We start from the raw sequence: 15,096 nt of genomic DNA, 5'->3' as shown, positions 1-15,096 counted from the left end.
GCCTCTGATGCTGCAGCATGAAGCGTCTCTATCAATGTCTGAGTGAGCTTATCTAATGGCCGTCCCGGCTCCTCGGCACATAAGTGTCTGTATATCTCATCCGTGTACACGGTGTCAGTCTCCCTCGTAAAGGTATAACGAGTGTGTGTGGAGACCTGTCCCAATGGAGCGGTGCTGAACTGAAATGTGAGAGTGAAGGACAAGATAGCATGATCCACTGCTATTCCAACCGGCCTAGTGTCTACCATAAAATCCTGAAAAGAGGGAATGAGACTGGGCTGAGCCATAACATGGTCCACTGTACTAGCACCATGCTGATGTGGAAAGCTAGTGAAACCGCCCGATGTCGGGAATCTCTGTAGGCCATTCAGGATGGCCAATCCATGTGCAGTCCCCATGTCTATCAAATACCGCCCATACACTGTATGTTCCTCATCCCGGGAGAGTCTAGATAGGCCCATATCCCTAACATCAAGCTCCCTCAACATCTCCTCTGAGGTATCATAAAATACTGTCTGGTTATGGGCGGTCCTGGCATTGAAGTCCCCCAAGAGAATGATGTCACCATCCCTGGAGAACTCCCAAATGTCATCATCCAAAATAGAAAAGGGAGATTGCCCGCTAGGTGATGCATACACTGATGTACTAGGAGCAAAATAGCATATAGCAATGTAGAGATATCTGCCTGTCTCTGCCCTCAGTCTAACCCACGTGTACCTAGCGTGCTCATGTATGCGGACTATATGTATCAGTGGCTGTAGCTCCTCTCTAAACAATACTGCCACTCCTCCTGAGCCCCGTCCTCTATGCTCTGAACGAGTCTCCTGTCTACAAGCTGTCTCCCATCGGTATCCACTAACATGTGGCATGGACTGTCCAGGAGCCTGATGCGTCTCACAATAGAAGATGATGTCCCTCCCAGTGAAACTATCCTCAAAAGCCCCTACATCAAGGCGTAGAGATCCATTACAATTCCAAGTAGCAACTTTGAGTGTAGTCCCATAGGTCTCGCGCCGTCATGAAGAGCGCCTTTCCATAATCACCACTCTACCATCTCTATAGAAGGCCACTTTCCCTTTCTCTCGCACTGCCCTTTCTATAGAAGAGAGAGAGAGAGAGAGAGAGAGAGAGAGAGAGAGAGAGAGAGAGAAGAAAGAAAGATATATTAATGTCTACGAGAGGCCAAAGTTGGCCTATGAGACAAAAAATAATACAACTGTGTTCTTCCGGTCATCGGAAGAAAAGGAAAAGAAAGAAAAGAAAAAGTGTGCATGTGTCTGGATACAACTGTGAATAATCATGGATTGGTGGAGCCCATATACAAACAATATAAAGGGGGGTGGGGATGTGGATGGAGTGCTAAGGCAAGATGCATCTTGATATGCTGAAGGGGTAGTACAAGCATGCTATGCAGATCTATGTCTAACTCCATCCAGTGCCATAAGAGGGATATCAGATATCATACATCGCCGATGCTGAGGCTGTGAGTGGCGTGAACATGTGCCCTGAGTCTGAATGAAAGCGAGCTAGCCTCTCCTGTGTCTCCATCTGGTGTCTCATCTGGATAGCTGCTATCTCTCGGTGACCGAGTCGGGCTGCTCTGTGTCCAGTCTGTCTAGGTCTCCTCCTGGCTCTCAATTCCTTTGCTCTCTGTGCGGTCACCCCACGTGGTACATCAGCTGGCACTGGCATAGCTCTCTGGAAGAAATCTGTGAGTTGGGACTGTCTCCCACCCCTAGTTAATAAAGAAAAAGCAAAAGCAAGAAAATAAAACAAAAGCAAAGCTTGGCAAAAGCAAGCACCCCTATCAAGTATATAAGAAGCTTGTACCCTCTTGGAGAGGCATAGAAGAAGAACTCATGGAGAACCACCTTGGGGAGAGCAAGAACGTTGTTATCATCTTCTCCTTCCCTCTACATCATCCTTATTATCATCTTCTCCACCCTTAGCCTCTGCCCAGCCTGCAGCTTAGCCACCGCTGCCTTTGTAGAGCTGATTCCGCCGAGCGCCGCCTCCGTCGAATGAACCGCCGTTGCCGCTCCAGGGCTCCTTCCGTCGGTGGCTTAGCCGCTTCCACCGGCGTTGTTCGCGGCCTTGTTTGCCCACGACCGCTTCTTGGCTACTGTCTGCCACTTGCAGCAGCACCACCTTTTCAGCCGGAGGGCTGCCACCCTTTGAAGAAGCACCACCTCCTCTCTTTTGGTGTAAGAAACTTGGATAGACGTGCATCTTTCTCAACATCTCGTCACCGAGAACCTTGTGAGATTTTTGTGGGTAACAAAGAATTGATTCATATCTTGGTACTAGCCCGGTGTAAGACTCTTGTGGGCATCCTCGTGGTGAGCTCGGCATCAGATATCTTGTGCCTCGACATCGACTTCAGCCTGACCTCGTCATTGGCACTCTTGTTTGATATTGTATTCATTTGTTGTTGTAACTTGGTTGAACACAATGCTAATCAATACACTTAAATACACTTAAGATTTGATGGACACTTGCTCAAATACAAGAAGTAATTTGTTGAATTGACAAGAGACACACAATGAGCTGGAACGGCCGACTCCTCCCTCAAATAAAGTATATTGATCTTGGGAGAATCAAGTACATAGTGTCATGGGCATTTCTGACCAGATTTCCATACCAATGCATATGAATACAGTATTGCAAACAAGTGGTTGTTGATGTAGACTTTCAATCCACACTACCCTCTCAAGTCCCCATGTTCCCTACCATCAGCTCTCTATTGTTCCACCAACACAAGGTAGCAACATTCTGCAAGAGAGCACGTAGGACAAGAGAACACTACACAGGGTATGTGATCTTGTAATCTGGTTCCTCCCTCCTGCTACTTGCTCCCATATTTAAGCATAAAAGCTTACCAATAGCAAGTAGAGTCGATGACAGTAGAACTCCTCGTGATGGAAGTCCTTGGAGTGTTGAGATCTTCGATTTGTCGCATTTCTTCGCGACAAAGGTCTTCAAGAGGATGAAGGGAACCTTGGAAAAGCTTCCCCTATGGTTCAACTTGAGAAAGGAGGGCTGAAATGAGGGTTTTCAGCAAAAAGACCAGAAATTACAGCAATAAAGAGAGCTGTTTTGCTGAATTTCAGTCATGGCAAAAGATGAGCAACAGGCCATGAAAGTTGACATTTTTGAAGAGAGATTGATCCTACAGAAGAGGCAGAGTTTGAATAAGATCTGCGAGCAGTTATGCAAGAAAGTATTGATTTTGGTAAGCTTGATTTATGAGTAGCATTGGATATGGTTGGGAAGGAGAAAGTGTAGAAAATGCAGCCCAACAGCCCTCACGAAGGAGGCGCCAATCTCTAGAGAGAGGAAGAGTGAGGTAGTGAGTTGTCCAATGTAGGTGGTAGGTAGGTGCTTTGTGGAGCAAGCTAGAGTGGACACATGGCTAGTTACTCCCTTTGTACAAAGGGGATAAGGTGTGGGCGGTGGACATTGGGTTATGTCCACCTCGGGACATCAGTGTGTGTGAACACTAGGCTGGTCATAATTTATAAGTGAGTTTTGGTCGCCCAAAACTTAATGAAGTGTGTATACACTCACTTACAAAGGGGATAAGGTCTGGGCGGTGGACATTGGGTTATGTCCACCTCGAGACATGAGTGTGTGTGAACACCGAGCTTGTCATAATTTATAAGTGAGTTTTGGTCGCCCAAAACTCAATGAAGTGTGTACACACTCACTTATAAATTAGTGTTAACTCCCAAGGCTAGGTTTATGACCAATACTTACCACCTGTCACAAGCCACATAACCATGTCAGCAGACAGTTTCACACGCACAGTTCGTGGGTGGACGTCCCCTTACCCGAAACTACACATTGGTCATGCAAGCATGAAAACAACATGTAATTTCAATTGCATACAAGCGCATAAAGATGCTATGCAATGTAGCATTGGTATGGACAATCCCCGTTCATGAGACTATACCAAAATAGACGTGCTCCAGGCAAGTACACGAGATACCAGACCCAATGGAACACCAATCCACCAAGCATTTTTGGGCATGTACACAGAGGCACAAGTCCCAACGGAAAGCCAAGTCCACAATATCACATGAGTGGCATCAATCCCCGGCATATACAACTGCCATGGACACCAATCCAATGTACATATATGATGAGAAAGCACGGGTGGACCAATTGTGTATCCAAATGGTGATAGTTGTATTGGTCCTGACTTGGAAAAGCCCGTGGATTGTTCGTGAAATAAGTTCTTGAAAAGGGTGTGGGGCTTGTTCCCCGCTCAGCGTGGTGTACTCTGTGATATTCCTATTCCCATTTCTCTCTCCTCCTCTCTCTATCTATATCTCTTGTACACGTAGTTGAGTCTGTCATTGCACTCTCCGTTAGGCTTATAGATTCCTAGGAAGCAGGTGTCTACTTCAAGTGGACATGTGGTGTGCACAAAAGCCTTCAATGAACATGCCAGATTCCTAGGAAGAAGGCACCTACTTCACACTGGTAAATGCTAGGAAGCAGAGTAAACCTCAAAAGGTGTTTTAAATAGGCATGGCAAATTCCTAGGAAGAAGGTGCCTTCTTCAAGTGGGCATGTGGTCTGCACAATAGTTTTCAATCAACATTGAATGAGCCTCAATCAACAGACTTCAATCAACATTGAATGAGCCTTAAATCAAGGGGAGGTGGTCTAGAATCAAAGGAGATGATTAGGGCGTGTTTAGGTGAGGGGCAAGCTTAAGCCATGGGCTAATGATGATGTACCTTAGCCTATTTAAGGGCCGTCTATCTAAGCTTGTGTTGGATCAACTCTCTAGCATTGTCATTATCTTGTCATTAGTGCTAATTACTTTTCCCCTACTTAAATTATGCCAATATGTTGAGCCTAATCCAATACTATCCACCCTAATCATTTTCAACTTGCAAGTTTCAAGCCTTGTGAGCAGAGGTCGGCTATTAGCAAAGGTGCACTTAAGCAAGGCGGGCAACACACAGGTGAGTCGGGCTGGGCTTGGGCCAGGTTGATAACACGATTAATGATTGTGGGCAATTAAACAGCTGGACATTAATAAAGGTGGATGGCTATAAAAAACAATGCGTATACACATGCCCACCAATTCATTAAAATCAACAGAAAAATACAGAGGTTGGACTTCTCTAGAGCGTCTCTCCACAGGGTGAATCCAGCCACAGGTGTATTTAACCTCCCTTGGAAGCGTACTGCAGCATTCAAATTTCTAGGCCTGGTTGAATCAGGAATTTATCTACCAAGATTATTTCACATCGTTTTAGCACAAGAAGGGGTACTGTTGTGATATTGGTAAGGACCTTATGAACTTGAGAAGACTTTGGCTGCATGACCTTTCACTACCAGGGGAGATTTTTCGCCCTACAACGTGCTTGGTGTGTCTTTTTTGACACTCTTGTGGTCAGAAAAAGTAGGACGTTGAGGGTGAGGAGCGATGAGATGCTTCTTCGTGTAAGATGTTTATTTATACATCTTTTTATTACAGAATGCCGAAGTAAATTTTAAGCCTCATACACCTCAAGTTTTGTTATGCTGTAGTGTATGCAAGATCACATAAGTGTATGCATTTATTTGAATGCAAGCATCCATGCATACATTTTTTCGTCTTAAAATTCAGTGTGTTGCTTTTGGCACATTCAAGCATTGGTTAGGCTAGCAAATCCTTAGCTCTTTTTTTGCTTATCAATGAGAAGTAGGTTCTCTGTCTAATGAAAAGGATTAGTGTAACTGTTCCCTACGGGAGGCCTACAAATTGGAAGATAAAATACACGTTATTAGATCACTTAACCCATACAAACAATGGACAATACTTGCAACATTTAAATTGGAAATGACAAAGAACACTTGACACTATCACTGGGGCCGGAAAGGGCCGCCCTTCCCTCAATACAGTTTGTATTTCTTGGAGTATTTATATGTACAAGTGTTGAAGGGGTCCAAGGCCAGATTTCTCCATAACATGGAGTGAATACAATTGAAAAACAATAAGATTTCTGTCGGTGAAGAATCGGTTGTCGGAGTAGACCAAATCACAAGCACTCTCCCACCTTCACTGGGTGAACACCCGCTCCTCACTGGTCTTCCGGGACCGTGCACCAACAGGCACGTCTGTACTAATACCTGGCAGGATAAAGCACCGCGGAGGGAGTGATACCTGGTGCTCCCAAGTAAGCTTTGCTCCCAGTTTCCCTCAAACCCCATTGACCTTCATTGGCTCTCTCAAACTCCCTTCACCATCCACGTGTTGGAGAGAATTCTTCCCATGCAATCCTTAATCTTAAATATTATTAGGTCTTAATTAAGGGTTTATCCTTGGACACCCACATTGAAAGGTGTCCAGCCATAATTTAAATATGTGTGAACACCCAACCTTATAAATATTAAGGTTTACACTACTTTATAGATTTAACATTTGAAAAAGGCCAAAAAGGCAATACTTACCACGTGTTCACATGCCACACCAACTTGTCTGCAAATAGCACACCCACGGTACATTGGGGACGCCCCCGTTCAGTGTACTGGCACGTTATAGCAGGCAAACACACAAGAACAAGTCATGCGAAAATAAGTTTATGCATGCAAACATGAATGCATGTGCACATGTGATGAACGAAATCTCTCTTTCATAAAACTTGTACAAGAATTTCTTGTCGGGCACAAAATTGGCGGGATAGAAATGTGAAGTTCCTGGTCTTCCTGTGGAGTGACGGCCCCATAGACAAAACACAAATCCTGGTACGGGCCTTCCTATGGAGTGACAATCCCATAGACAAGCTTGGCACAAATATCAGTCCTACCATGGAGTGACAGTCCCATGGGTAAGACACAATCCTGGTCATACACGGGTGGCAACAAACAGGCTCCCGTCCATATGGCACAATATTGGTCACACACGGGTGGCACAAAACTGGTTCCCGTCCATGTGACCATAGTTGTTATGAGGCGCGCCTCTAAGTTCGAGGTGTACGATTGCTTGATCGAGGTGTCCACCCAGAATTTTTTATTTTTTATTTTTTTTGATGGTTTGAGTCTTTAGACCCCCGCTTTAAGGGCCCAAGGCAATCCCTGTTTTCGATGAGGAGAGCAGCAGAGACTAGATTGACTAGAGCACATGCAGCCCTGGGTGGTTTGGAGAGGATGTGTTCGCAGGTTCAGTTTTAGGAACCTCGAACGAAACGTTGGCTTTTTGACACTCTAGTGACATCAGCTATGCTTTATGGAGTGCAGATATGGGGACCTTCAGTGGGCCATCACAGCGCAGGCGGGTGGAGAGGTATGGAGAGGTCTTTGGTATCTATGATTGCCAGGATAGATCAGTCTCCTACATACATGGCTTGTGGGATCTCCCCCGAGACAGATATGCACGCCTCGCCCTTGAGTCCTCCCGACAGTTAGCTTTACAGGGAGACACGGCTTGTTGGTATGGACAGATGATATCTTGGTTCCAGGCACATGGTTTTAGCATGGACAGATTGCCTCCCTTCCAGTATTCTCTGGAGGCACCCTCTCTCACTCTCACACGGACAGAGATTATCAGACTCATCCGTCAGGATTTAGTTCAGCTGGACATTAGGAGGACATGGATCCAGCCGACTGAGGAGCTGGGCACGAAGATGGCTTTCTACAGAGAGCATTTTCTTCAGCTCACAGCAGATGGTTTTGTGATCAGACCCAGTTACATGGATGTACACTTGTCTCATGCAGTACGATGTGCTATTGGTCAGATTCGCACATCCTCACACCAGCTTGAGATTGAGATTGGCTGATATAGAGGTATACCAGCTGAGGCCAAGATATGTCGAGTATGCCATGGGGAGCCAGAGACAGAGCTGCATTATATATGCCATTGTACTGCATACTATGAGATACGTGGTCGTTTCCACTGTTTATTCAGAGAGGGTTTTGGACCACTTTCCAGAGTCATGGGGTACCAGGACCAAAGGTGTTTGGGATTGTTCTTGCTTGAGCTGCGGAGATATAGAGATAGCTTGCTTAGGCGCTCAGAGAGCCAGACTCAGAGGCACATTACAGACTTCTTTAGTCGAGCCATCACTGCGCCAGATGGACCATAGCAGCAGCAGGACATGGATACCGCCCACACCAGCGGTACACTGATTGATCGTGCGATTGAGCTTGAGTGGTCCAGACGCCCACGACTACGGAGGAGGGCATCCCAGCATAGACGGAAGTTGCAGCGGCGGATTCGGATTATTCTTGCGAGACATGCGGGACACCGAGTCAGGGTGCTGAACACAGAGGATATTGAGGGGATCCGCTAGCGTCCGATGCGGCACATATTATGAGATGGAGGCACCTCCATAGTGTACCCCCCCGTCCCACATGATATTGTATCCCCTCACTGTACTCCACTCACCTCCATAGCGTACCCCCCCCCCCCCCTCACTATATTCACACCCTATAAGGATTTCTGTTTACCTTCCAGTTCCAGTTTCATTTTCTAGGTGCCAGTAGTATCATCTTTATTTTTCATTTCCTGGTTTTTTATCCAGACATTGTATCAGATCCACCATGATGTAACTTTTTGGTCTCATAGGTCATTATGGCCTTTTGAAGACGTTAATATAACATTTCATTTCATTTCTCCCTCATTCTCTCCCTCCCTCCCTTAAGCCTTTCTCAAGACCCAAAGTTCAAAGTTCAAACTTCAAACACACTAGATGATGATGTTTTTTATACCCACTTTTGCAGCTTTCTTACTCTAACGGTTCATTTCATTTTACTTTGTACCCTTGAATCTTGATGATGTATCCAGATGATGAGGATGGACTATTTTGGTCTCATAGGTCATTTTGGCCTTTTGCAGACGTTTAATACAGCTTTCTTTCTTTCACACACACTCTCTCTCCCTCTCTCATACACACCCTCTCTCTCCCTCCCTCAAGGCTCATACATACACACTCTAGTCTCTCTCTCTCTCTCTTTCTCTCAACTTTCACTATATATATTATATCTATCTATCACTACACACACACACACACACACACACACACACACACACACACACACACATATATATATATATATATATATATAACAGATGCCTCTAACACGCCTCTAATGTCTCTAAAAAATACGAGTCTTTCGAGGTGCGTACCATACCCACCTCGTACCAAACGCCTCTAACAACCTTGCATGTGACACAAGATGACTGACCCTTTCACATGGGGCACTGGCCTGGCCACATGTGAACACGGTGCAAATCTGGCCGCTCTATGGAGTGACAATCCCATACAAGTGGCTCCAGAAATGGAGATGGACCAAATGGTGACAATTAGGATGCATTTTCTGCTTGTAGAACAATGTAGCATGCTACATGTAGGTGGTTGATGTGGAGGGTCAATGTCCTAGCTTTCTATTTTAAAGAAAAAGCAGGGGTCAAAAGGTTATCGACCAAGGATAATTTATTTTTGCACAAAGGATGGGAAATTAAGGGCATTTTACATGAGTATTTCATGGAACACGAGACAATTGATTTTTTTTGTTCCTGGATCTCAATCTAGTCTTTGCTTGCTTAAGATTGTTTTTGCTATTCTATGTAGGTTCATGGTGGCTGGCTGCCTCCTTGGACTTCAATCAAACTAGTTGAACTGCAGGTAAAGCAGCAATGCTAGTTGATAATGTGGAAATCATTCCCTGAATATTATGCATGCTTTTTTAACAATGTGAATGGTTGTTCTAGGCATTTGCAGCGGACTACTGGATCAAATATGCTCAACCTCTTGTGGATACAACAGTGGAGAAGGTCTAACTATGTCACTGATGATTTCAATGAAGAGCTTTCTTATCTGTTTGCAAACTGTCAGTTTTTGTTACTTAAAGTATGTGTGAGCCTGTTCTATTGTCTTAATTATGTAAATGCCTTCCTGTTTTAGGTACGTTATTTTGATCTTTTCAGTTGATTTGAGAAAGAAAGAAAGAAAGTTATACTAAAGTCGGCAAAAGATCCAAAGGGTCTATGAGACCAGAAAGTGTTACAATAGTTCCATGAGGTAGCTGATTATAGAAAGGAAAATGAAAATGATATGACTAGCTACATATACAATAGTGATCACGATCATGTGAGCTCCTCTCAATACAAAGTATAAAAGTATCCACGTGGCTTATATAAGATAAAAACTACCATCTGTGGTATGATCACTGCAGAGACCTATATGAATCATGACTGCTTTGAATTGTTACACAGGCATCAGAAAAAGTATCAGTAGCTCACAAGTGGGCAAAGCCTCATGTTGATAATTTGAGAACAGTAAGTATGCTGAGAGATTAGTTGCTTTTTTAACGACTGTTTATTTATTTCCGAGTAACACCCATCTTTTTTGTATGACAGCACGCACAGCAGAGGTGGAATCCTGTGTTCAAACGAAGTGTGAAAACTGTGTCTGCTACCATTGCTCCACATTTTGAAACCACCAAGTCCAAATTAGCCCAGGGCTATCAGTCATCCAGGGATTTTATTTTACCTCAGCTGGAAAAGGTTCAAGATGTTGTGGGACCTCACTTACAGGTATATCTGCCTATCAAATGCCACTGCTCCAGGATGCTGTAAGGCTGTGCAGTTTGTTTGTGTTTTTGTTTGTAATTATATGTTATCAAGCCTCCGCACTTCTCAGTTCCCAGGCCTGAAATTTTGATTCCTTCTAGAGTTTTTTGATTAATATCTTACAATGAAATGTTTTTTATGCCTAGGTTGCTAAGGAGACCTGCAGACCTTACGTGGAGGAAGTTGCAGGTCTCTTACGGCCACATTTTGAGCGAGTTCAATCAGTCACTAGGCCATACACCGATAAGGTTTTTCAGAGCTACAGAGACTTCTTGACATCTGCCACAACTTATCATAGCCAGGTTTTGAAAGATTACAAGACAGCTTTGCCTGGTGATTTTACACAGAAAATTGTGTTTTTCTGTTAACCTAACTTTTTTGTAGCCTTGATGCATTAAAAAAAAGCAGTTTCATGTTTGTTTGAGGCCCAATGAAAATCAGCCTGGGCAACTCTGTTCCTTTAGAAACACATCTGCATATTTTATCAGAAGTATTGATTTTGAACCTTTGGTCAATCTGCACAATTCTCTGTTGTTTCTTTTGTATTATTTTTCTGTGTTCTAGGTGCTGCTTTTGTATCAAAAGTTGCCACAGTTAATTTGTATTTTCTGTAACAGCTTCAAGTCTCTGTGCAAGGAACGCTGAAGAAGGCTGATTTTCTAGCACCATTAGCGAGCAACGAGTTTGTATGGTTTTTGGTATGAATATTTACATGAAGGAATTTTCATGCAAAGGCAATTCAGTCAAGTTATATATTGATTTCTTATTTCTTAATGATACTTGATCTGGAAAAATAGCAGGCCTCAGCTTTGTTGGTGCTTCCTATCATGGTTATCTTCCTCTTCTTTTCCTCCGCTTTTGGGTAGGTGGACTGCAGTAGACCTTGTGATTGAGAAGGGTGGAATTCGAATGAGTTGCACAATGGAAAAGAATAAAACCTTGTCATGCGACTGCATTGAGCTTTTGCTTGTGGTGTTGTGAATGCAGCCCAAGCAAGCAACCGGTGAAAGCTGCAAAAAGTCATGGCAGTCATGCTCACAAGAAACCAAAACGCTCTAAGCAGGTTGATAAGTAGAGTGCTACTGTCCAGGTTAGGCCCTCTACATTAATCTCCAAAGCTTTGGTTTTCTATAAATTATCTAATGGTGGTTTCCCATGTGATGTCTTGAGCAGATGCTAAGTGTTTGCTAGCTTCAGAGACATGAATATATTATATTATGCTGTATGTTTTAATCCATCTTTGTGCATTTCTTCACCTGTGAGATGAAACACTCAGCGTCTCCAGTGATCCATCCCCAAGTACACATTTTTTCACTTTCTTCTTGTAGCTCTTCTCTACTTTTCTTGACCTTCCTTGCCTCGCCAAGACCTCTCAAGTCTTTCCAAACTAGGTAAGACCGATGCTGTTCCTCTTTAAAATGTTGTAGACAAAATACACAGCACAAGGGGTTTTACACATTATGTTGGAAGCTCCTTTTGCTCCTTAATTTCATAGCTACACCTAATTTATAGCTACTAATGGATCCATTTGACCCCTAAATTCATAACTAGTCAAGGGAAGCTCTGAGTTCAATCAGATCAGTACGAATGGGTTGCAAAATTTTAGATTATTTGCAGAGGAGGATGCTGTAGGGGAGAGAGAGAGAGAGAGAGAGAGAGAGAGAGAGAAATATAGGCTATTTTTATTGCTGTTTCAAAAATATGCTTTTGCTATTTTTGATGTATAAAACTGTGCTCTATTTCAGGTGGTGACTAACACACGTTTACAAAGCTTTAGCTGGCCTCAACACTGTCTTGTAATTGAGCTGCAAATGTGGCTTGATTTTATTGTTGAATTTTGGGAAATTGTGAAGGGAAATGGACTTAAACTTCCATGAAACTACTTGAGAGTGCTTAGCTAGCATTTACCTACTAAATTGTGGATTTTGAAATAGCATAAGAATGCTGTAATTGCCTTAATGGGCCCTGCATTAAAAAGCGGGTCTTTAATTGTTCAAATGGTCAAATGCATATAGAAGAAATTTTGTATAGCATTTGTAGTGTCCTAAAAGGTATTTATTTATTTTGAAGCTTTTTTTGTAAAAGTGTGTAAATGAAGATTATAAAGACTCTTTTTTTAAAAGCTTTTTTGGTGCTTGATATATTTTTTCCAGCTCATGTCTTGTATTAAGAGTATTTTCCTAATAGAAATTTCTTTGAAAAACAATGAATATGAAGATGGGATTTTTTAACACAAGTCTCTAAAAACCACCCAAGTGGTTTTTTCTCTAGAAGACTAGTTATTCCACGAACATTCTTAGGTTTTAATGAATCAAATTACCCATGATAAGTGAAAGTTATATAGCGTTTCTATGCTTTCCTACTTTTTTTTCATACATTGGTTAAGTCATGTTACACTTATTCAATTTGGTGTCATGTTTTTTTTTTTGGGCGTATTGCGAGGGTTATTTTATAGATGGAATTGATGGACCGCATGCTATTAGGCATGCAGGAGAAGGGGGTAGGTATTGAACCCGAGTTATCGCGGTGGCATTTAGAATGGAAAAACAAGCGAATCTGACCCTATTCAGAAATTCTTTGAAAATTTCGATTTGAACCCAAGCAGTGGTTAAAATTTGTTTGACATGTCGAATGCGAGAACTTGTAAGCTTCTATTTCTAATGCAACAGTTCTACAAGAATTGTACTGGCAATCCTTGGCCATTAGGGTTTTCTTCTAATTGTTTGTCTCATAATCTTGGTTTTAGCTTTCTTATTTTACTTCATGATTTTGCAAGTAGTTATATGAGTTGCTTGAATATCCACGAGATTGAGGAGGTATAAGTTACTGAATATTGTCACATGTTTGGTCAAGGGTCATTTGGCCCCACGTTCTAGAGGGGTCCTCAATTAGAGAGCTCAATCTATTTTATAGGCCAAACATCCTTTACCCAAAGCATCATGACCCTCCACTTGATAGATATAGATCTAGGAGGCTTCTCGATGCCATGAGATGCTTCCGCCATAGAGGCTTGATATTCTCTTTGTTGGCAAAGGCTACCATTACCATTAGTTGATCATAGCGAGTTTACCTCATACACTGGGTCATATGCTTATATCACATGTATACGCACTAGTGATGGTTTTTTTTTCTTCTAAATTGCGTTGTTAATGGCTCATATACATGTGGTATCATTGTGCTACTCATGGTCTCAATAGACTCTTGAAGTCTTTTGTAGATACTCATGGTCTCAATAGACTCTTGAAGTCTTTTGTAGACTTTAATCCTCTCTCTCTCTCTCTCTCTCTCTCTCTCTCTCTCTCACACACACACACACACACACACACACGCACACGCACACGCACACGCACACGCACACGCACACGCACGCACGCGCGTGCACACACGCGTCCACAATCTCTTAAAGTGACATGCGATTTTTATCTCATTTTTTCTCTATGAAAAGGAATTTAAAAATATATTAATTTGTTCTCATTTTCTCATTTGGAATGGAAATTGCATAGTTTTTTTTTCTTTTCATTTGGAATAAAAATTGCATGCTTTTTTGCCATGAAGAATTAACAAGCATCTCTCTCTCTCTCTCTCTCTCTCTCTCTCTCTCCCCCCCCCACACACACACACACACAACGGAGAGAATGGAGGCATTCCAACAAGAAAGCTTAGTTGCCTTCAAGAAAGAATTGCCTCCTAAGGCTTGATCAAGAAGATATTGATTTAAAAAGCACAATATTATTGATAGCTATAATCTTGGTTGGGATAACTCAATATCACTTAAATGCTCCAAAAAACATACGGTTTTTAAGCCTTTGGATATTTTTGTTTGTGTTTGATTTTAATTCGAAGTTTATTTTGCATTAGGACATAGTATTTTTTTCAAACATTGGTAGGTAAAATCTTAGTTTTTTTTTGGTGATTTGTATGAAATTGGAGCCCAAGAGGCTTAGATTTCGTTGCTTTGAGTCAAGGATTAGCTCACCAATTGTGATTAGAAGTGAAATTATTGAGATCCATTAGGTTGAATTAGAGTGGGATTGTTAATTTTTGTTCATGCATTTTATATTTTCTCATAATTTGTTCATGCATTGTTGAAATTGGCAGATGAGAAGCATGCTAAATCATAAAAAAATTAATCAAAAAATATTTAATTACTTTTACCATAATAATTAATTAGGTTCATAAGCTATCACGTCCAAAATCTCTTAAAAACCAAGCCAAACTTTCTCACAGGTTGGAGACGTGAGCCCACTCCCACACAAAAAGATGCTACTTTGGATACGTGAGTCATCGTGAGCCTGGTCACATGAGCCTACACAGATGGGAGGCTATAGATGTGAGTATAGAGATAGGCATATCTAATATAGTATGGGCCAATTATTACTAACTTAAAGACTCGTGTGGAAATACCTACTTATGTTGTTGAAAAGATTTTCTCGTTATACCATCCGTTACTAGGTACAAATTGCGAGGAAATTCTTGGTCTCCGTAATTATTGGAGAATTAAAGTACATTATTACTCAACAAGTGTA

The 15,096-nt window shown here is 42.3% G+C and overlaps 1 protein-coding gene across 4 annotated transcripts in view; it reads left to right on the top strand.

The window, feature by feature from the left end:
* LOC147615786 (uncharacterized) overlaps window positions 1–12,654 on the top strand; it is a 57,101-nt gene extending 44,447 nt beyond the window's left edge. Inside the window, exons 7-15 of one of the 4 annotated variants that reach the window (XR_015262631.1) lie at window positions 9,570–9,623; window positions 9,710–9,772; window positions 10,214–10,276; window positions 10,358–10,534; window positions 10,717–10,903; window positions 11,188–11,268; window positions 11,371–11,432; window positions 11,558–11,660; window positions 12,316–12,654. Coding sequence is in view for 2 of the 4 variants with exons in the window: in XM_086778389.1 (XP_086634515.1) it covers window positions 9,570–9,623; window positions 9,710–9,772; window positions 10,214–10,276; window positions 10,358–10,534; window positions 10,717–10,872; window positions 11,188–11,268; window positions 11,368–11,432; window positions 11,558–11,645 (747 nt within the window). In the remaining 2 variants the exon portion in view is untranslated. Of the gene's footprint in view, window positions 1–9,569; window positions 9,624–9,709; window positions 9,773–10,213; window positions 10,277–10,357; window positions 10,535–10,716; window positions 10,904–11,187; window positions 11,269–11,367; window positions 11,433–11,557; window positions 11,661–12,315 lie in introns of all 4 variants that reach the window. The other 3 variants (XR_015262632.1, XM_086778391.1, XM_086778389.1) reach the window with 3 other exon arrangements.
* Window positions 12,655–15,096: the final 2,442 nt, after the last annotated feature.

Source organism: Cibotium barometz, chromosome 39, assembly GCF_041138505.1.
Source record: "Cibotium barometz isolate CiBa-2024 chromosome 39, ASM4113850v1, whole genome shotgun sequence".
In the NCBI taxonomy this organism is placed as follows: Eukaryota; Viridiplantae; Streptophyta; class Polypodiopsida; order Cyatheales; family Cibotiaceae; genus Cibotium; species Cibotium barometz.
This window is presented reverse-complemented; position numbering and strand designations above follow the sequence as displayed.